This window comes from Halyomorpha halys, unplaced genomic scaffold, assembly GCF_000696795.3.
Source record: "Halyomorpha halys isolate HHAL.00 unplaced genomic scaffold, Hhal_1.1 Scaffold257.1, whole genome shotgun sequence".
Classification (NCBI taxonomy): Eukaryota; Metazoa; Arthropoda; class Insecta; order Hemiptera; family Pentatomidae; genus Halyomorpha; species Halyomorpha halys.
The window spans coordinates 1,173,158-1,195,618 of NW_027104967.1; the positions used below are offsets into that span (position 1 = coordinate 1,173,158).

At 28.6% G+C, this 22,461-nt stretch overlaps 1 protein-coding gene across 5 annotated transcripts in view; it reads right to left on the minus strand.

The window, feature by feature from the left end:
- The window catches only part of emb (exportin-1 emb), a 23,578-nt gene extending 2,510 nt beyond the window's left edge, over positions 1–21,068 (minus strand). Inside the window, exons 1-18 of one of the 5 annotated variants that reach the window (XM_014420038.3) lie at positions 20,930–21,068; positions 19,944–20,036; positions 14,025–14,151; positions 12,662–12,836; positions 12,415–12,521; positions 11,861–12,091; positions 11,666–11,785; positions 11,223–11,354; positions 10,978–11,133; positions 8,845–9,036; positions 8,035–8,277; positions 6,726–6,834; positions 6,311–6,436; positions 5,187–5,350; positions 2,807–2,941; positions 2,401–2,505; positions 1,581–1,766; positions 1,114–1,488 (exon numbers count right to left, since the gene is read on the minus strand). In XM_014420038.3, coding sequence (XP_014275524.1) covers positions 1,114–1,488; positions 1,581–1,766; positions 2,401–2,505; positions 2,807–2,941; positions 5,187–5,350; positions 6,311–6,436; positions 6,726–6,834; positions 8,035–8,277; positions 8,845–9,036; positions 10,978–11,133; positions 11,223–11,354; positions 11,666–11,785; positions 11,861–12,091; positions 12,415–12,521; positions 12,662–12,836; positions 14,025–14,135 — 2,667 coding nt within the window. In that variant the 5' untranslated portion in view covers positions 14,136–14,151; positions 19,944–20,036; positions 20,930–21,068. The other 4 variants (XM_014420037.3, XM_024364380.2, XM_014420039.3 and 1 more) reach the window with 4 other exon arrangements.
- Between the last annotated feature and the right edge of the window lie 1,393 nt (positions 21,069–22,461).

The window sequence follows — 22,461 nt, forward strand, 5'->3', positions numbered from 1 at the left end:
ATAGTAAAAAAAAATATATATATGTATATGTATAATTAATGTAATACCTTTTCTTCTAATAAAGAGACAAGATAGAAATTAACTGATTTACACAAAAAATATTAGGGTGATAAAAACACCTTCTGGCGTCATGATTTATGAAAGATTCACCTAGCCAGAATTAAGAGATTATAAAACAAATAGTTTTCTCAGTTTCTCCCAAAATGAAAATTGGAGTAGACTAGTTCATTCACATCTACTTAATTTGAAAAACATTGATTCCTCATTCATCTTTCTCCCAAGCCTGTTCTCTTTTTATACTTGATGTACCCCAGGCTCATACCTGGCCTCAAGATCCTCATAAGAACCAAGGCGTTCATTCACTTCTTTAATAGGGGTATTCATGATGTGTTAAATGTTAAATGTTTTACCATGTTAAATGTTATTTCGTTTTACCACAGTAAAAGAAGGCAATTTTTTTTTCGATTTAACATGAGTTTTTCCATTTAACATGTTAAACCAAAGATCATGAATACCCCTAATGTCAAACTTTCCTCTTTTTTTCAAACCATTCCTGGCAGATGGGCGATTATATCCAATAGGTTATCACCCTATTCTAGCCAGAGTGAGGATTTTTCATTCCATGGGAACGCCACGAAATATAAGTCAATCTGGCCGGGCTAGAACCAAACTTGTTGAATAATTGCAACTAAACATGGTAAAACTTTAATTTTTGAAGTTGTTAATTATAATAATTATAATTTTAAATTGTAGTTGTTAAATGTACCTTTAATATGTAACTATTATCAAAAGAGTTGCTATCACATCACCAGGCATATACCTACCTTAAATATGTAATTTCGAACAACTTTTTGTTATTTAGTTAGATTGATTGATTTATTGACACACTCACATACAGACAGAGACTATTTTGTGAGATTTGTTTATTTGGATTCAGGGAACATTTATTTCTGTCGAAAACTAGAATTCAAAATTGTTCATGACCGCAATACTTTCCCTTACTACATCTAAGGGAAAGTAACAAAGAGTTATACACCTTAGACATATCGAAGCTTGAGAACACAATTTGTTATCTAATTTTTAAACAATCACAGAAAAAATAACAATAATTACCTGAAGGCCCGTCTCAGCAACATTCCTCATGGTGTGTTTGAAAGCCCACACTATCGAATCCAAAACAAATTTAAACTGGGCAGATGGAATATTCAAAAATGCAGGGAAACAGTAACTATTAACGGCTTGAAGCAATAAAAAGAAATTAGTTCTATGCTCAGGGTACTCTTCAAAATTTTTGTTGATCATATTTAATGTGCACTCAAAAACTGCATCAAAAATTTTCGGAACCTCTGGAGTAATATGGGCTTGAAGTTTATTGACTATCGTAGCCATAGCAGAAAGCACCTCAGGTTCTCTAGCCGAAGCCACGCTACAGTGATTGTAATCCAAAAGGACGGCATCCAACAGATGAGGAATGAAATTTTCTAAAACCTATTCCAAAAAGACAAAACATAGATGTAGTAAACTTCAAATCAATGTCTAAAGAAATAAGTAAAAATAAATTGTAATAATCTCTTATTAACCATGGCATGGTCGTTCGTACGGCTTATCCAATCAGATATTAGCTTCAAAGTTTCTTTTTTGACGACTCTCATACTCTTTATAAGCGGCTGTTTGGTGACAACTTCTCCATTGGCAGTGATAGCAGCAGTAATATTACCACTCATTACTTTATAAACATTCAGCATGTCTAAATAAATCCTCCCTAACTGAAACAGCACAACAAAAGTTAATTAATAACATTTATAATAAATAATAACAATTTATAACAAAATTAAATTTTTATTAATTCTCATCGGTTAATATTCACAAAGACTTCACAAAATATCTACGGGGCCAGTCATTTTAATATTTATATTATGAAAAACCAGAAACATATATATATACATGTAAGTATATATATAAGTCGGAGACCACACCCGACTATCTTCTCCTCAAAATAGTGTTTATATAAGTTCAACATTTAAATGAACATTATAGATATTCAATAATGTTTTATATTGCATATTAAATGCACCAAATAAATAAATTTTAAAAAAACTAATAAAATAAAACCATCTATCACATCATAAAACGTAAGGTAATTTACTTCTAAAAAAACAAAATGAAAAATAAAAATGAACTTAAGATAATCAAGAAGAAAAAGCAATTAGTGTTAACATACAAATTTAAAAGTTTTACAAAAAACTATTAAAATCATTTTTTTCTTCTTTACAAAACTAGTATTATAACAAAATTCATTACAAATATATAAATCTAGAGATATAATTATTTAATTTTAAAACTATTCTGGCAACTATTGCTATCTTAAATTGGAGACATGAGATAAATAACTTTCATTACCTGTACAACATACGGATGCCCTAAAGCTTTACAAGCTCGAACATTCGTTTTCAAAATGCTCACCAGTTGCTTAACCACATCAGGGTCTTTTAAGACGTCTACATTCTATAATAAAATTGTAATGAAACAAAGTTATTAATTATTTTTAAATATATCACAATACATACTAAAAACAAATATTATAATTGATGAATGCCAAAAACAAAATTTACATTTATCACAAAAACTAACAGAATAATATTATAAAACTAAAATTTTACCATTCTACTTAAATAATTAATTAATTAATGAAAATATTACATTTTTAAATAAAAACTTAAAAAATAATTAGTAACCTAAGGAAGTTTGTTTGTTGATTATCGGATAAGTTAGGATATTTGATAGAAAATACATAAATAATAAATACCTTAGATGCTTGAGAAATAATGTCATCCCAAACTTGGTTTGGCAGACTCATGTATTTCTCAATTAGAGTATCTTGAGCCGCTTGATTAGCTTGAGCATTAATCATGTATCCAACAGCTTCATAGAACGTATGAATCTAAGAAATAAAATAAATTAATAAATAATTAAATGGTTATATACCAATGATGAGGACAAATAAAAAATTTATGATCAATACAATAATTCTAAGTTGAGGAGAGGTCAATTTTACTTTGGTATTATTATAGTTTATTTTTAATTTTCAAAATATTGAGAAGTCTATTTAAAATTTTCTATAAGGTGTCAATAATTCTATTAAGGATTGAAAATTGTAAACAAATTCGCTTCCTTCATTGACACAGTTTTATGTGAAGAAATACACAAATTAAATAACCCGTCTGAATTTGTATTGTTAAGAAAGGAGACGTGTGCAGTAACCTCTCAATATAAACAATAGTAGTCAGCTAAAAAATAAATGAGAACTTTAAAAACTTTAAATTTTATCTATAATTAGGAAAGAGGGCTGGCTGTATTTTAATCAGAGAGTATTGAAAAATGGTACGTGAGGGTTTCAGGCGACCCTAAAAAAAAAATATCATTTGCATTTTATAATAAAAATGTTGACCTACTTTACTGAAATCCTGATTATATTTTAATTTTTAATGAACAAAAATCATGTAATGGAATCATTAATATTTTTTCTTTTTCTTCAGAAAGAGACAAATTGATTGGCATATAATAACAATGAAAAAAATGTATTGAGCTAATGAAACAAAAATGCTTAGTTTTGTTAAATTTTTTTTAACCGAAAAAATCAGCCAGCTTATATTCTTCCCTTCCTATGAAGATCCTCAACATTTAGCAAAAAGGACCATGAAGAAGATCAGATGAACGGTATGCTAATGCACTAAGTACAAACAAACGAATATTACTTTTTACGTATTAGATTGCTCAAAGGATCTCTGTTTACATTGTTCCTCCATAAGAATGCACATTTGGAGGATGTGTTATTTTGATATTATTGACTCTTTAACATTCACATAAAGGGATTGGGCCAATTTTTTTTTTTTTTTTGGAGACTATTATGACCAGTTGTAAGGTGGAAAATCAAAATTTGCTTTTGAAAGCTGAGAATATAGATTCCAAGGTTGTTATTACAATATGGATGTTGATTGTTACATCTCTGCTCAATATTTGCTTTACTTTTGAATTATTTTTCAATTTCTTTTATAAGGGTGAAAGTGGTTATAACAATGCACTAATTAGAAAATAAAGTAATATCAAATACAGAAACGACTACCCATTTAGAGATCCCTGTCTGTTTTAATTTATACACTCATTTGTTATTATATAAATTATTACATTTGGCTAAAGAGTAGTGGATTTACATACCATACAGGCAGAATTAGTGGATAGAAACTTTTATCTCAAAGCTACTTAAAATTGTGTCAGGGATCAAATTAAACATGATTACAAGACATCACTAAATGAGTAGTTTAGTATTCCACATTATTTTCTAATTATAAGACAGTTAAGACTACCTTCACCCCAAAAAAATAAATTAAAGAGTTACATTAATGGACAAATAAAAAGAAAAACATTCTTAACTAATAACACTGTTTTTGTGATAGAAACATTTATATAACATAGAAACCCATAAACCCTCAGCATATACGTGTTGTCGGTGATTATACTTTCGAAGTGGTCAATAATTTGAGCTAACTTGGCTCTCTAATCAATGTAGAAACAAATAAAGGTAAGAGCAATATTTAATTATATATTATAATTATTCCTGATTAAGGCAGGAAAAAGGACATACTTTGCTCTACTTAAACTAGCAGCATAAGTAAACTAAGCAGAACCACCAAGATTATGGTATATAAGACCGGTTATAAGGTATGCAAGTGAAACAATGGCATAAAGCCTACAGCAGAAAAGATAAACAAGTTTCAAAGAAAAGGTCTCAGACAAATCCTCATACCAGTAGAAGAATCAGAAAGATATAGAATGATGACTAGCAAAGAAATATACCATATCTGTCAGGAAGTAAAAGTGTTCATGTTTTTAAAATACAGCGCCTAAAATGATTTCCTCCAAAGGGTGGCTAAAAGGTTACAAATGTATGACCCAGATGGGCACCAAAGCAAGGTGATGGGACAATGTTTAAGATGACCTCAGAAAGCTAGGAAATAATATCAACATGGCAGAAGAGAGAACTCAGTGAAAAAGGCTTCTTGAGCAGGCCAGGTGTAGCTGTATGGTAGCTGTTGAGCCAATGAAGAACTATGTCATTAATAGGTTATATAGTATATAGGTAATTTAGTTTCCACGATACTACCTCACGAGTCTTAACATTTTAATACCTGTTGAGTTTGAAGATCACAGATAATGGTCCTAATGGTTGCCAAGATTTCCTCAATAAATGGAATCGCTTCGCCGGTTTGTACTGTCACAAAATGTCTCCTGCATTTCATAGATATTTTAATGAATGTATCACATGCCATATCCTGGACACCTTCATGAGTTTCTGAGAAAAAATAAATTAGCACATATAAATATACATGTATAAATGACTTGAAGAAAAGAAGGGTAATAAATGTTTTTTGGCTTTGATATTTTGGTCCCTAAACATTCTATATTTATACTCAATGTTCATAAATAGCTGAGATATGGGCATATGAAACCTGTAATCGATGGACATTATGAGAAAAATGAGTGATAGTAATATCGAATTATGAAGATTGTGGAGTGCCTGGTAACTTTAGTCCCACATTAAACTTCATTATTTCTACAATAATTTATAAACATTGACATACATTTACATTTCTGTTACAGTTTTTCTATTTTTAATTAAAATTAATTTTTAAATATTTTTTATTTTAAATCTTTTATATATTTATTTTTGGGCTTTACTATTTGAGTAATTTTGTACTGAAACACTTATATTTAACTGTAATTTTTGTGAATATCTGAAATATGGGCATATGAAACCTCAAATTGATCAACATTTAAGAAACAAAAAAAAGGGTCGATAGTAATATCAGATAATATAATATTCTGAAGATTATTCTATAAAAATTTATAAACATACACTTACATGCCTGTAACATTTTTAATTTTTTAAAAATATTTATTTGTATTAAATATTAAATTAAAAAATGAATCTTCAGATTCAAGCCCTAACCAATTAACATTTAAAGAAAAAAAAAAAAGGATGAGGAACTTCCTCTTTCAATATGAACTAGATTAAGTAATGAATCCATTAAACAGCCATACAAGAAAATTAAAATTCCATTTACTATCAACACATCTCTTCGATATATTTCTGATCGAAGAGAGAATAATATGTATGTGGTATGTACTAATAACTTATATTTTGATTATGTTAATTAATTTTAAATGGTCTCAAGGGGAGGTACAAGAACTTTTACAGCTTTAAAAGTAAAATAAAAAACTAATTCTATAAATAGATTTAAAAAAAACATACCATGCATAAATTCAAATAGTTTATTAACAACAGTTTTGAGAAATTTCCAATGTGCCTTCAAAAATCTTGGATACTGCCCCACAACATACATTATATTTGATGCTATAATTGCTTTATTATCCTTTCCTGTAAAATAAAAAATAGTTGATTAATTAAATAAAAATTAAAGTGATTCAAACTTCCAACAATCATGAATACATATTTCACTATCAATTTTTTATTTATAATAATGGTAACATCTAATTAAAAGTAATATTTTTTTTTTAATAAATGAAAATTGTAAAAATGGAAACAAATTAAGATGTTTCTGACCAATATGAGTTGTACTTGCAATATTTAGGTTTTTTGTCTATACAGCTAAAAGGAAGTTCCAAATTATAAATTAAAAATATGGTTAAGTGAAAATTATAAGTACCTTTCTTTTGTTCACATAACCCTAACAGATCCTTAATAACAGTAACGAGAAATCTTTTTTCATCTTCTTCATGCATTGCTCCAGAAATGCTACCAATAGCCCAACATAACTAGAAAATATTATTTCATAATTAATATTTAAAGCTATAAATGAACCCATAACCAATAAGGAAATCACTTAACATTTTTGTTTTCACAATTACTTTTTGTCATAAGCAATATCATTTATTTTCTTAAGAATTTTTACTTTAAATTAATTCAAAGGCCAGTGGTTCCTCTATATCAAGATCAAATATATGCTTAGGTTCTTGGAAAGAAAAAAAAATTATCATTGTTTAGAAAACATGACAAAAAAAATGTAGAGGGTGTTGACAGCAGAGTGTGATGAGCCATAACTTAAAATTTTCTCAGCAGAAGTGGTGCCAGTTTAAATCTTACTTTTGACTTTTATTTCGTGGCAGACCCTTGGAATAAATCTCGACTTTACAACCCTAAGTTGAAGGACATTAAACACCAAAAAAACATATTGGTTGCTTCCTTGTTGCATATGTTGTTACAAATAATCCATTTCATGTACTTTTCTTGACCATTTTTTAAAAATATAGTTTATTAGCACCAAAAATAAAGTTATATTTAACATGAAATCTCTGAATTGGTTTGTAATATTTTAAGAATCTTAATATTATGTGGAATATTTTGTGGGGAGACATAAAATTGGAATCAGGACAAATACCCTTTAATTAAAATATTGAACATAAGGTCATTAGATAAAAAAAAAATTCCAATTAATTAAGAACTTTAATTAAAATTTTAATATAATTTCTGAATTATATATTTATTAAATCGATCGTTGTGGATTTAAATTCTAGTGTTATCAAAATTATAGAATAAATACATTGTTTGGGATAACTGATGTTAACCAAAATATTTTAATAATCATTATTTCTAATGAAGCATAGTTTTTGCTATCCTAAATATTAAAAGCTCATAGTAGTTTTATTTTCAGATTTTGAAAACAAATAACTCTTTACACAAGATCATTCTACATTCTTCATCCCCTTCCAATTTATACTTCATAGGAAGTAAAAATAGTTCATGGGTCGACAGTTTTGAGAGGAATTATTGCTGACATTTTATCATAAGTATCTTGTTTTAACAAAGCAAAATTTAAATAACTGGTTCTTAGGTTAAGATTTGTTAGCTACTTTCTTTAAAGATATATATATGAAGATGTACATATGCTGAGCTCGATGTATGAATAATATTTTAGAACCTGAAATTCCTTGTTTAAACATGAGTAAAATACTTACAGTGTTGAGATTTTTCCAAGACCATTCCGTTCCGTTTACTTGGTTTTGAAGTTTTTCGGTCATGATTCTTTCGGTATCTGAATAATCAAGATGTGTAAGATAAACTAATGTTTCTCGCATATTCTTGTAAAGATTAATAGCATCAGTATCCTTCATAAATTCTCTAACAACCTCTCCATTTTCATTCTCTACTACTAAGACTTCCTCTGGTTTAGCCATCCTCGAAACAAGTATATAACGAACCTGATGAAAAAATAGTTTATATTTATAGTATAAATAATAAAAGATTTATTTTCACTATAATCATAATTATCAAATTTATTCTTCTTCTAGTAATTAGTAAAATAATACTATTTAAAAAAAAAAATAATTTTGAGAATTGACCAATAAGTTAATTCAAACAAACTTAAAAAATAACAATTTACATGATCTGTCAATATGATACAGAATTTTAAAGGTACAATTAAAAATTCATCACTATTAAAATTTTGAAAAATTCAGCAGCATTATAAATATAGAAATTTAAAAAAAAGATTAATCTTTTGTTCTATGAATTTAACTCAGACACTAGCTTTGAAAACGGTAAAATTCCAGATGTTAAGAAACTAAATAGTAATCATAAATACATTAATAATTAACAATTAAGATTGATACTCGAATCAATAAAATTTGGTATAACTTTCAAAAATATTAATTAAAGAAATATGATTAAATTAAAAATCTGATCCATGAGTTAAAGAACTAAAACAAAAAACTACTATATCAGTACTAACTTTCAAATCAAGCTTCTACATGAGATAAATTAGTTACCTGAGAAAGGATTGGTGCGTAAAATTGCCGTCTAGGATGGGACGTAGGAAACTTATTATGATACAACGGGCAATGAGCAGAAAATGGAGATTCTCCGTACAGATCTGATGCGAGAGCGCTCCAATATTCGAGGCATATTTTAAAGATTTCTACTTCTTCAACTTCAGAAATACGAACAAGATATAGGAGAGCCTAAGGGAAAAATGAATAAATTATCATATATAAAAGTTTTTAAGAACAATAAATTAAATTCTCAATAACCAATACTATTTTCATAAAAATTATCAAGATGATTCAATAATTTGACAATTAATTATTGTCATTTAAATAATCTTATACATGTACAGTCCTGTAAAAATATATAAACTCAAAGAAAAAAAAAAATATTTCAATTAGTTTAAGTCATTTATTTTTGAATCTGAGTAACAAAAGATATTATTTAATATATTCTGTAAATGATTAGTTACAATTTTAATAAGCAATTTAATCTTATTGCTACATTAGCTACATTTGAAACAGAATAAAAAACAAATCTGTGAAAAAATATGAACTCAAATATTTTCAGTATCTTTAATGAGTGAATTCATTTCAATAATGAGAACTGCTGCCATGTCTTTTTATCACATTTATGTGCTCTCTGGTATGTTTTCCCAACTTGTATGATCCTTTCTTCGAGCTCATCAATATTTTAGATTTCTGGTTTCTGAAGGTCATAGACTTCTCTAGCCATGATTCCCCACAATTGTCAATTGAGATCTGAACTAAGAGCTGGCCAATTCAAAACACTGATCCTGAAACCACTGTTTTATAGAGCTTGCTGTATGAATAGGCGTGTTATCCTGCTGAAAAATGATTTCTTCTTCTTAAAACAATGTAATAAACAGTAAAAGGAGTTCTTCCCTAACATTTAATAACCAACAGCACTCACTTGTCCCATAAACAAATGCAATTCGAGACTTTCCCTCTTCATTAAAAGCAGCCCATACCATTACTCCACCACCCCAATGCAACCTTCCTGACAATATTTTTTTCTTGTCTAAGGTCATGCCAGTAGTAATTAAAACCATGTGGACCATCAATGTTAAATTTTTTTCACGCTTGACCATTTCTTGCTATCGAGAATGTCATTCACCCAACTGCAATTGTCGCTCCAAATGATGTTTTTTGAGCTGTGGTTTTCTCATAACCCTACAATATTTTTTTTTTTTTAATTTGATTTAGCTATCCACTTGCTCACCAAGCTAGCATAACATCCTATTGAATTGCCTCACAATCTGTGCAAAGGATGCTCCTGTTTTCGGACCTTTTCTCAAAAAAGCCCGTTTCACATGATTGGAAGAATTTGGAGGTCTTCAACTTCTTTTCTTTTGCCCATAATTGTCTGGGCTCCAATTTAAAAAGTTTTTTACTACTCCTTGGAACCGGTTTATCTCACAAGCAATTTTCCTCTGGGTCATCCCACCTCTTCTTAGTTCCATGATCCTTTGCTGCTCAATTTCAGTTGAGTTGAGTTTCACACAGCATTATTAAAAAAAAAAAAAAAAGACTAATTCACACAGTAAAATAAATGAACAATATAATCTCTCTTCAACAGTAGAAAGAAAACTGAGGTGGTATTAATCCATTAATACACCTGACAACAGAAAAACAAATATTGAGTTTATGATTATTCACAGCAGAAACAAGCTTTACAAAATTTAAAATTCATAAATTATCAAACAGATCAAAGGCCATTTAAAGCTTCTTACCAATCTAATAACATAAAAAGAAGTCTAAAAACATTATCGTGCAATAAAGTTACTTTTAAATTTTATAAGTTGAGTTCATATTTTTTCACAGGACCCACTTTTAAGACATTGTGGAGTAACACAGTAAACTAATTTATACCACAAAATGTTTTATGAATTCAGAGTCATGTCACTTGAAAAACACATATCCCTGATCAACGGAATAACACCCAAAATTTAAATAAAAACATAAGGATGAATAATAACAATCATGCATTTTTATTAACCAAAATAACATAAAATTTAATACAATATATGATTGCAAAAATAAGTATAACTTAACAACAAAACTTAGGAAAAGTCTATTGAAATAAGAGATGAAGAATTTAAAAAAAAATTAACTTACTGTTAAAAGAACATTATTGAACTCCTTTTTCTCAACAAGATTGCCATGATCTTTTAAAAAGGTACAAAGAAACATGGCAAGATTTTGGATGAAATTCTGGTCTTGATCTCGTCCAACTGCGTAAGCTTCCCGAATATTAGTTGTTGAAGGAAGCATCTATAAAAATAAATACATTAATACGGCTTCTAATCAAAACAACAGTATAAATAACAGAATAAAAAACACTAAAATAATAAATATCTCACTTCTTGAAGTTTTGTCATTGTTTCAGTAAAAAGAGTTACAAACATCGTATCATAATTAGATACGTTCACTAATCCAGCGATTTCAGTTAAACAGTTGAGTGTAACATTTCTGAACATTGGGACATTCAAAAACTAAAAAAAAAAATTGTTTAACAAAATAGTTTATCAAATATGTAGATAATTTACACAAGTTTTTAATATTGAATTAATCTCATAATCGTAACTTATTTGATCATTATATCTGTGATGATCTTACCAGTATTCAATATACTGGTAATTAAAACAGTTAAAAGAAATTAACTAGAAAACTATGTATATAATTAATTTAATTGTTTTATTACTTGAATTATTATTAAAAAAATTCTTTTCTGTAAAGGAAAGAAAGAAGAGTAAATTCAAGGCACCAATACAATGGAAAATAGTAAAAACAAAGAAATACTTACTTTCATGATGAGAGTTTGAATGAGTTTTGTTTCAAAAATATATCCAAGGGGAATCCAATTTAGAAACCTCAATAATGTTTCCAATGTTGCGCCCACAAGAGGAGCATTTTGGGAATTATCCTGCATTTTATAATTATATGATTAATCAAATTAAGTAAAATAAAAATCAACTTTGATGATAAAATTAAAACTTACAAGAACAAACTGGCATAAATAGAATATTTGAGAGAATTCTTGACACATTGAATCTTTAAGATGTTTCCCTTTAGTTTGGGTAAGTTGACCAGTAGAGAAATCAAAAACTTCCTCACTTAAAAGTTTTAAAATGACCATATTGTTTTGGCAAAGGCTCTCATTTGTTTTACTGGCACCCACAATATCTGGAATGAAGGATTGCCAGTTCTTTGGCCATTCACGCTTTAAAACCTACAAATAATCAAGCATAAATCAAAAAGCTCATACAAATTATGAAATAAATCTAAGTGTACCAATTACACTCCGATTTATCACATAAAATAATTTTATAAAATAAAATGGAAATAATTCAAACATATTCACAATATTTTCTAAACATTAATTTCAAATTATCACATTTATAGAAAATGTTCAAATTTCAACTAATGGTTATATCATAACACTTTTTTTTTATATTACTCTACAAACAGAACCATGAAAAGTAAAATTAAAAGATACTGTAGTTTTACTCATTACAATAGTACTAACAACAATAATAATAATAAACAACTTACTTGGACAAGAATCATATTCAGCTTATTTAAATAAACTTTTTCGCGTTCCATCAATTCAGGATCTGAAGATGTTTTAATAATTAATCCTACAATGTACTTTTTTATTCCTAAAAAAAAATAGTACAAGTTCTTTAAAATTACTAGATTAAACCCATAATATATTATTTCAAAAAAAAAAAAATTAAACAAGATACAGGCATAAATTAAAATCAGCCTTTACAAAAACAAAAAATATTTGTTTACTTGCCTTCGCACTGATTTCGAGGAAGGATTTTCCATCTTGTTTTGATAACTTGCTCCAAAATTTGTAGAGCGTAATACTTGGTCTGCTGATTTGTAGAAAATTCAAGAATAGCATCTACTCTTGTCCAAGCATCAGGGTGTTCTTTAAGGGTTGTCAGTACATCTTGAGCAATCCTTTGCTGCAAAAGAAGACAGATAACTTTATTTCCAAGAGAAATATCAAATCATCATTAATTAACCAACGTGCTACATAGAAAGGAGTATTTAAAATATTTTGAATTAGGCAATTATAGGTATGAAAAACTTTTATATTTTAAATTGCTATTATAGTAGATATATAATATATACCTATTACATATATTGAACCCATTCCCAGAATGCTATGCCTAATACAAATATACTGCTGATCCAGAAGTATAATGACACAACTTAAAGATTAATATTTTATGGTACAAGCAAAAGAAACATAATTCGAATTTGTTTTCATAGAATGGCCCCTAGATTCACTTTTAATCTTCTATAGTATATAATAGTAGTTCATAGACATTGTGGGTAACTATTTTAACTTCCAAGGCATTTCAATTCATAAATAATAAATACCAGGCTCACAGAAACCAGCAATATGTAAATGTATCATTGTTCTCGTAATATTATATCACAAACTTTACATTTCTGGTGACATAGGAGTAAGGAAAACAATTAAAAATAATATTTAAATTATAAAACGATTTTACTGAATAAGTATATTTTCTTAACAAATTTCGATAACTTTTAACTTGTTTTGTGGATAAGCTTATAAAATATACAAAATGGCCACACTAATTCATAATCATAAAAAATTTAAATCGTCTTTTGGGTACAAAAATGACAAAAAGAGTATTTAGGTTGTTATGTCAAATGGAATAAATATTTATTGGTACAAAATGACACAACAAACACCTAAGTTACATAAATTGGTAATGCTGAAAACAAGTTCCAATCTTGTCATAAACAGCTGTTAAATCAATATCAATCCATACAAAGGATAGCACTTTCCTTTCTAAAAATTGACAATTGTGTCGTTATTCCACCGGAGCAGAAGGTAAATAAGCATACAGGATATAACAACCGATCTCACTGCCCATAGCAAATACAATCATATTGTTTTACAACCAACTAGTAAACTAGTTTTTGAGCCTGCTAAGTCAATAAAGTCAATTTCACAAAAAATTTCAGTTTGTCATTATTCTTCTATAATATAGAAGTATTAATGCTTAAGTAAGAATTAAGACGTTATGATCTATAATTCACAAATAAAGCATTATAGTCAAATATAATTAAATTCCAAGATAATAAATAAAAATCAATGAATAAAAATATTTGCTTACCTGCTCTCCCATTCCAGTATACATACATCCCACAATATTATCCAGCAAGTTGATATCCAACTTCTGATTGAAGTCTAATAGTTTTGATGCTTGCTCTGATAACGTCGCCATTCTTTCACACAATCACCTATCAAAAAGAACAAATAACATAGATTAATGCTAGAATAGGGCTTTGGAAAATAACTAATTTGATTCAATAAGACTAAAAAATATGGACCTACATCCAGACAAAAATATATTCAACACAATCCTCTCAAACAAATGTTGGTTCACTAATTTAGTTCACAGGTGATTGCCATTTCTCTGATACTTTCTTAAACCAGTCTAATATAACTTTTCACAATAATATCATAACTATATTTTAACAAGTATATTCTATAATGTGAATTTTTGTCAATTTTAGTCAAGCTATCACAAACACTTTATATTTGATAAGATCATCAACAATGTTTAACTATATTCAACACTATGTATGATGTTCATGATAATGAATCATACACATAAATAAAAAAAAAAATATAACACCTCTCATGCCTAAATAAATAGCCATAGATTCTAGTACTAACTATATACATCCAGCAGAGAAAAAAATTATAGGAAATTAATATTTCTGATTTTGAGTAACATATTTCTTGTTTATAGGGTAATTTGGTTATTACGGAGTGGACTTGGACTATGTACGTTGGAAAAAATTATTTAGGATCCAAAGAGGAGGAAATAATCACTCATTTGTTCTGAGATGATTGCCTTACTGGCTTCGAATTTTCTTAACAGCAAGATTTTTGTACCATTTAACGTTTTAACCACGAGGTTGTGATTAAGAAAATCCTTCATCCATTCTAGTCAAGGATAATGGTTCTTTCGAATAAATACTAAGCCCTAGAGAAGGGTAAACATAGGGAAAACTGGAGCAACTAATACATTGTAGCAATACTTGAAGTAGCTAAGACCATTAATGTATAATGCCCTCCTCCAATTAAAGGAGAACAAGTACCAACAAGCTGACAATCGATTTGTGCACTCTGTGTTGGGAGATTGTCATTTAACTATGACTGAGATTAAGGAAAGGCTTCAAATAGCCCAAAATACCCGTCTCAACTATGACACAGTACAGCAGAGACTAAGAGAGTATGGACTTTGAGCAAGCCGCACTGTGGCAAGACCTCATCTCCTGGAAAGGCATTGTAGAGATGGACAATTCTTTGCCGACCAGTAAAGTTATGCAATTTTATTCACAGGCAAGTCTCTCTTTGTAAGTACCATCTAGAGATTTTAGACGGAATACGGAGATGACGAAGAGAGCAATCCACAAAACGTACTCTTTGCTTGTCAGTGCCTTTTCAAGCAATCTCTTATAGTTGGAGAGAACTAAATTTCCAAACTCATACTTGGCTGATTTTCATTGTTATTGGGGCTCTTACAGGTCAGACACATTTAAGGAGCTGTTTCTATAGTCCGTGATCCCATCCTCCATTTTTTGACATACTTAATTTTAAAGCAGGGAAATGGAATCCCACTATACTGCAAGAAGACATCGAGCACTAGGAAGATGTAACAATTACAGTTTTGGAGTGATTCACAAGATCTTTTGATATGATTGTAATAAAGCAATTGTGTAGTAACCTAAGAAAAAGTGTTAGATATTGCTATCCTCTTCCAAGTGATTTAACTTAATTCAAATTCATTGAAATTGTCATCAAAATATAATTTCTCCTATCCTTTACTGGATTAGGATCCTTCACAGTCCAAAAAGTGGTAATAGTTGTAGGCCTTCCTCTGTCAGGAGAACCTCAGAAAACTAATTCTTACCATAAATTGAAATATTTTAATTAGGATTATGGGGAAATATCAAAACTCAGAGGCATAATCAAATGTCACTTTATTTTTTATTTTCTGCTGAATGTATTTTGTTTCATCCCTATTCATCTTGAATATGTTAAATAACCTCTATTCATTACTAATTTTTACCCTAATTTAAAAGTTTTTGATTTTTCGTAAAGCGTAGTTTTATCACCATGTGTTATCACAGTAAGAATAATCTTTCTAATGATGAAATATAGTGCTGAATTAATTAAAATGGAAGGGAGGTGGGGAAGAATCTGTTTTAAACACCTTAGCTTCAGAGCTATATTTATCCATTCAAACTCATACATTTACCACTAGGCACTACCTGCCCCAACAAAATATTATCAAACTTTCAGAGGTAATATAACTGTAGGCTCTTCTAAAACTGAAGAGCAGTAGGGTGTATGGTCTTATATTGTATTTTTTTCATAATATTTGTCAATAATTGTTTGATTGATATATTAACATTAAAGGATTCAGATACAATACTTAGAAAAATCCATGATTTGATCAGTCAGAGTTAGCATAAATATACATAAGATATTGAATGGAATGAGATTCCTTTATACATCCCACAACTCCTAATTATTCATGGGATTTCTCAGACTGAAATTTGTACATAGTCCATAAACAAAAGAAAAAGTCATAGAAACAATAAAAACATTATGTTTTAACAAATAGGTAAATAAATCAACAAAATGATTCATATCAGGTGAACAACTAATGAATTGCTAAAAATGTGTAATTTATTGTATATAAAAGAAAAAAAAATTAGTATTTAAAAATTAAAGTCACTTTTTTTTTTGTTATAAATACTTTCTTTAGATCTGTGATTGAATTTTAGTTATAAACGAATTTTTCACTCAGTAACACATCATTGCTGATATACTAAAACAAGACATTTTTTTTCATTTATATCACTGCAGATAAATCAAATCAAGGATAATTTGAAGTTATTATGTACAATTACAATCATCCTGAGATCCATTCTATAAAGTTTATTCAAATACCGCACACTCAATAAAATAACACTTTTTAATGGCTTACTTCATAATAGTGCTAAGTACATTTTTACAAACTTTACGAAAAAATACAATTAAAGGTTCCGACTTAAAGGTTTTTATTACAGCTTTTTAATTAATTTTCCCACAGGAGGGAACCTTTAATTGTATTTTTTGTGAAGTTAGTGAAAATGTACATAGCATTCCTGTGAAATAAGCCATCGATTTGATAATAAAGAAAACCAGGAAAAGTATAACTTCATAAAAAGAACTCACAAATATAAAAATGAATGGAATATGGACCGGACGCGGTTAAAAAAAAACTCAAATAGTATACCCATTTACTATTTGAGTTTTTTTGACTGCACCCGGACCATATTCCATTCATGATGCACACGGTCAATCAGCAATCTTCCAAGTATAAAAATGGTTGGATTATGTCTGATAATGCCACTGAATAAAGAAAACACTAAAATTATCAAAGAAATTAATAAAGTATTACATTAAAATTATAACTTAATTCATTCATTATATGCGGAGTCTTTACAAGCTGTAGGCTTGTAACATAAAAAAGTAGCACATAACTTAATTGTCAATATATAGATTAAATAAAGAAGATTGCAGTAAATAAGTACACATATTTAACAGTCAAATTTAATGAAGTGATTTTGGACACAATAGAATAAAATAAGAAGTATAAATAATAAAATAAATTTAGTTCTAGATTTATTTTTGTTCAGTAATATAAAAAAATCATCAGCAGCATGAACTTTTTCAAATATGAGTCAGAAAAATAGTTACAAGCTGAGAGTTCGAGAAAATAACTAACAAAACAGCACACTAAAGAAGTATAAAATTAGTTCATTAAAACAGTAACTAGGTGATCATTCAACCAAAAATTATATTTTCTTCACAAATCATACCAAACTAAACGGCAGGGGTAACTAATAATCAATTATAATAAATGAAAATTGTACAATAAATAAAAGTTATATTCTTAAAAATAACATAACAGGGATATGGTCAGATTTGAAAATATTCAATGCTGAACCAGAGATGGGCAAAAATTAGCTATAGCTAAAATTAATAGTTGAAATTTCCATGGATAAGACCCTTATTCATGAATGAATCATTGATAAATACATATCGTATCCACGGCAATTTTAGCTATTAGTTTCATAGTTGCCCAACTCTGTGCTGAACATTATTATTATTATTAAAAAAATGAAATAAAAATAACAGATGATACTCAATACAAACTTAAGATTGTACCTATAATATAGGCTTTCAAAGTAATTAATTCAACTTTAGTAAAAATAGATTTCAGATTTTTAATAAATAAAGGATGCAGGAGAAAAATGATCTATTTTTTTTTTTTTTCAAATTTCAACTGAGTGTCATCTAACGGGATTTAATGAAAACTTTTGATATAACTATTCATTCATTTGATATATAATGAACCTAACACTTATTATTACAAAGAAAATTATATGCAATAATAAGGAAGAGATGGAGGTAGGTTACCCTATTTTATTGAGTACAACAAAAAGTACAAAATGTGACTCAATTATTTCACCGTACCCTTCAAATATAATCAGAAATCAAAATTTGTCATTTGATAAGACATGTAAGATTATTGACAAATAACACGCCAGTGGCATTCCACAAAGATTTGCAGTTTCTAAAAGAAAAAAACAAACAGAAAATTCTAAAATAAAGAATACCAATTTGGTAACTAAGAAAATAAAATTATTATACTTAAAGGAGAAATATTAAACAATTATTATTTCTTTTATTATTCATAAAATTTAATGAGAGGAAAATCTGTCCTGAGTTGCACTTTCATGACTAGGGAACTAACCTAATCACAATGGTATTATATGGTAAGTTTTATAAAACTTATTATACTGAAATGTGAAATATATACCTTAAAGTGAAATATCTGGATTTATTCATAATACTACATCAATTCTGTTGTGCATATAGAGGGTAAGTGCAATATTCAACAAAAACATGTTAAATGCATATGTGCAACTAATTTAGGGTAAAGAATGTTATGCACAAAAGTGGTACATGAAATCTAAATCTTGTCTTTGAAACAAACTTTTTGATGTAAAAGAACCATTCAAAGGTCATAATGATTGCTCTTATGTCTTTTAAGGATAATTTGGTGTACCCAAATACCTTCCAAAAAGTAATCATTCTGGAAATTGTATCCTACATAGACATAAAACATAAATACCATTAAAATGAATGATTATTAAACCTTAGAATGGCGAACTTCAAGAAACTAATATTTCTTAATATATGTTTCAAACAGAAAAATCAGTTCTTGTATTAATGAATTTTTTCCATACAAATAACAGTGGGTCAAATAATTTTCAAGAAATAATTTTTAAAAATATATGTTTATACTTAAATACTAAGAAAAACAACAAACAACTGAAAATTGTAGAAATTACCTTCTAACCAATTAATTAATAAAAATAAAAATATTAACAAAACTTAGAATATCCCCAGTTATTCAGAATTTTAACAGATTTAAATCGCCAAATATCATAATTTGTTATACCAGTTGCTATTATGTTTTACATAATTCAACGGCTATAAGAATTAGGGAATGTTTGAGAGTCACAATAGGTAGTCCAAACCTTAAATAAGGAATAATCAGGATTGATTAACAAAGTGTGCTTCCCTAGAACAATCATGATTTCTGAAGAACATAGAACCATGGATCTGAAGGTATGCTTATCTAAAGTTACTATTACGTAGCATATTAAAATTTTTAAAACTGCGAGGTCAAGAGACCAATAGTGCTAAAACTATTACTCTCCATTCCATCAGAATGGAAATAATGTTTTTAGAATTTTTGAAAAATTCTAATCAATTTTTGGTAAATAGTAATTCTTTGGCCAAAATCATGGGTTTACAAAAATCTTTATTACTAAAAGATAACTATAATATTAATATTAGCTGAAGATAAACCTCAACATACAAATAACAACAATTAAAAAACAAAAGTGAAACATGTAATATAATTTAAACAATAGATTGAACTAAATATAATACTTACACAGCAATCACACAGCAGCAAAAAGATTTATGAAGTATCAATGTTTCTCATATCCACATTCACACACAGACCATTGGACGCCACAAGCGTCACCTAAAAAACGAAAAGAATGGGTCAATTAACAAACGTCCTCTTAAAAGAAGGAAATCTTTCATCACAACACTCATTCCAATTTCATGTTGCTAATTCTTAATTAACCAATAAATAAATCAAGAAACAGTACAAATATTATTAAATCAATGATAACTAGTTTAATAAGTCATTCTTTTAAGTTCAGTGAATTCAATAAACACAGGACAATTGACAATACACATAACCTATAGGTGTTTAAAAAGTTGTAAAATATGTACAAATAAAAGAAATTTCTACTAACTGTTTAATACCTAGTTTTAAAATCACTAATTTAGCTTAGTTGGTAACATACAGAACTTCAACTGAAGTATATAAACAAATCAACAGTTAGTACAGTTCTGTGATCAATTTTCCATAATCTTTGAATTTCATGCAAACAAATACATAACTGAGGTTTCAGAAGAAGTAAAATTAAATATATAAACAACCGAACCAAAACATTACAATAAATTTATCAAGATACTAAAGGAAAACACTAATAACATGGCAAGGTTATAATTGAAAAGAAAACATTGAAGGACAGGTTAGGACAAATTAAGCTATAACTATACATTATTAATACAACTAAACTACGTGGACAGTGTGAGACACATCTTAAATTCTTTTAAATACAAAAAATACTACCACTAAACTTCTGACACTTAGTAGTTATAACCAATATCTTCCCGCGCGGTTTGGAAGAAATAAACCCTCCCGTTCAACACGAGGTCATTTTTATTTATTATTCACATTTACGAGTCAGAAATATGATGAAATGATATAAAAAGCATACGTGGTTGATGTGTTCAGCAATGAACTTACATTAAATCAATTACATGCACTGTCACACAAATGAAATACGTCGAAAAACGTACCAAACCACTCCAACCTAATGTTTTTGAACACAATAACAAGATGGCTGCAGTTCAGTCAATCACATTTGTCTACCACACTCGGATTGGATAAATGTTCCTCATTCAAGCCAATGCACAACTTTGTCTCATTTGGTCTATTTGCGTAGGCATGATATCATTTGGAACGCAATTTTTAAAAGCTCAAAATATAGTTATTATTTCTTATGTTAAATATGCGAATATTTTCTTTAAAAAACTTAGCACTACGTTCCAAAATAACCACACGGTATTACATTTTTAAGTCTACTTATCTTGGAGTCCAGGTATTTTTTAATAAATTACTATCGAGACTGAAATATGGATTCATGCTGATAGTTCAAACATTGTAAAACAAATAATAAGTCGTATTATTCTTAACGGCGTAGAGTACGTCAAATAATTGAAAAACAGCACTTTCGTGAGAATTTTATGAAAGGAAAAAAGTATTATATAATATGAATACCATATAAGCTGATGTGAAATGTTTAATTTTCCAGCCATACGAAATATTACTCAATTCGATGAAACTAGTTCGTAAATGAAAGTGGTATTATTCTCTATAGTAAAAGAAGTGTTTTCTATAATAATGTTGGTCTCCCTAATGTACTACAAAAATACTGTAATGTTGAAAAAATAAAAGCGTAGTGAAAATTTTGGTAATCAAAGAGAATCTGTTCTCTAAGACACAATCCTTGCACCCCAGCCTTATGCCCACCTACCTTATAAGGTCAATATCGTTGAAACAATAATATTGGATGTGGTATATATAGGACACGCGTCAATACCATTGCACGTATAAATAAGTTATCCATGTATACGGAACAACTACCAACAGAAGTATTTGTATTTACTATATTGAGTTATATCAGTGGTTCTCAACCCATATTAGCTTGTATACCACTAAGCCGGAAATTGAACTATGTGCAGCCCATTCCACTCTCGATTTAAAGTCAATGGGAGTCCTCTGTAGAAAATGTTTGAAAATTGAGCCGTTTAAAATTTTGAGTCACTTTTATTGGAAATTTACCTGTCAAAAGCCTTTCAGCTAACACCCAAACATTAGGAAAAATAATTAAATAAATTAGTTATAACAGTAAACCCTCACAAAAATATGTTACCAACCACCATTTGGAAATCACTGAGGTAGTATTAAAAAAAAATGATTTGTGGCAGTGTTCAGTATGCTCGAACCAGCCGCTGGTTGAAATCCATTCTTGGCAGAAAATACTTTATTCCCTGATAAACTATATGGAATAAATATTGGCCGTTCCACTCAGGCTAGAATAGATTGGATACGTGAACGATAGTCCGTCCTTCCCGCCCTAATTGGAGCACACAGGGATGTAAAACTCTAAACAGAGATCAATGCTGGCACTGGTTGACATATATTTAAATTAAAATTGAAACCAAGTGTTCCAGTCAGTTTCCTCATCTGTGACGCAAGTTACCATCAAAGTAAAGTAAACCAAATTTGTTTAACGGTGTAGTTCTCTCTCCTAGCGATGTTTATATAT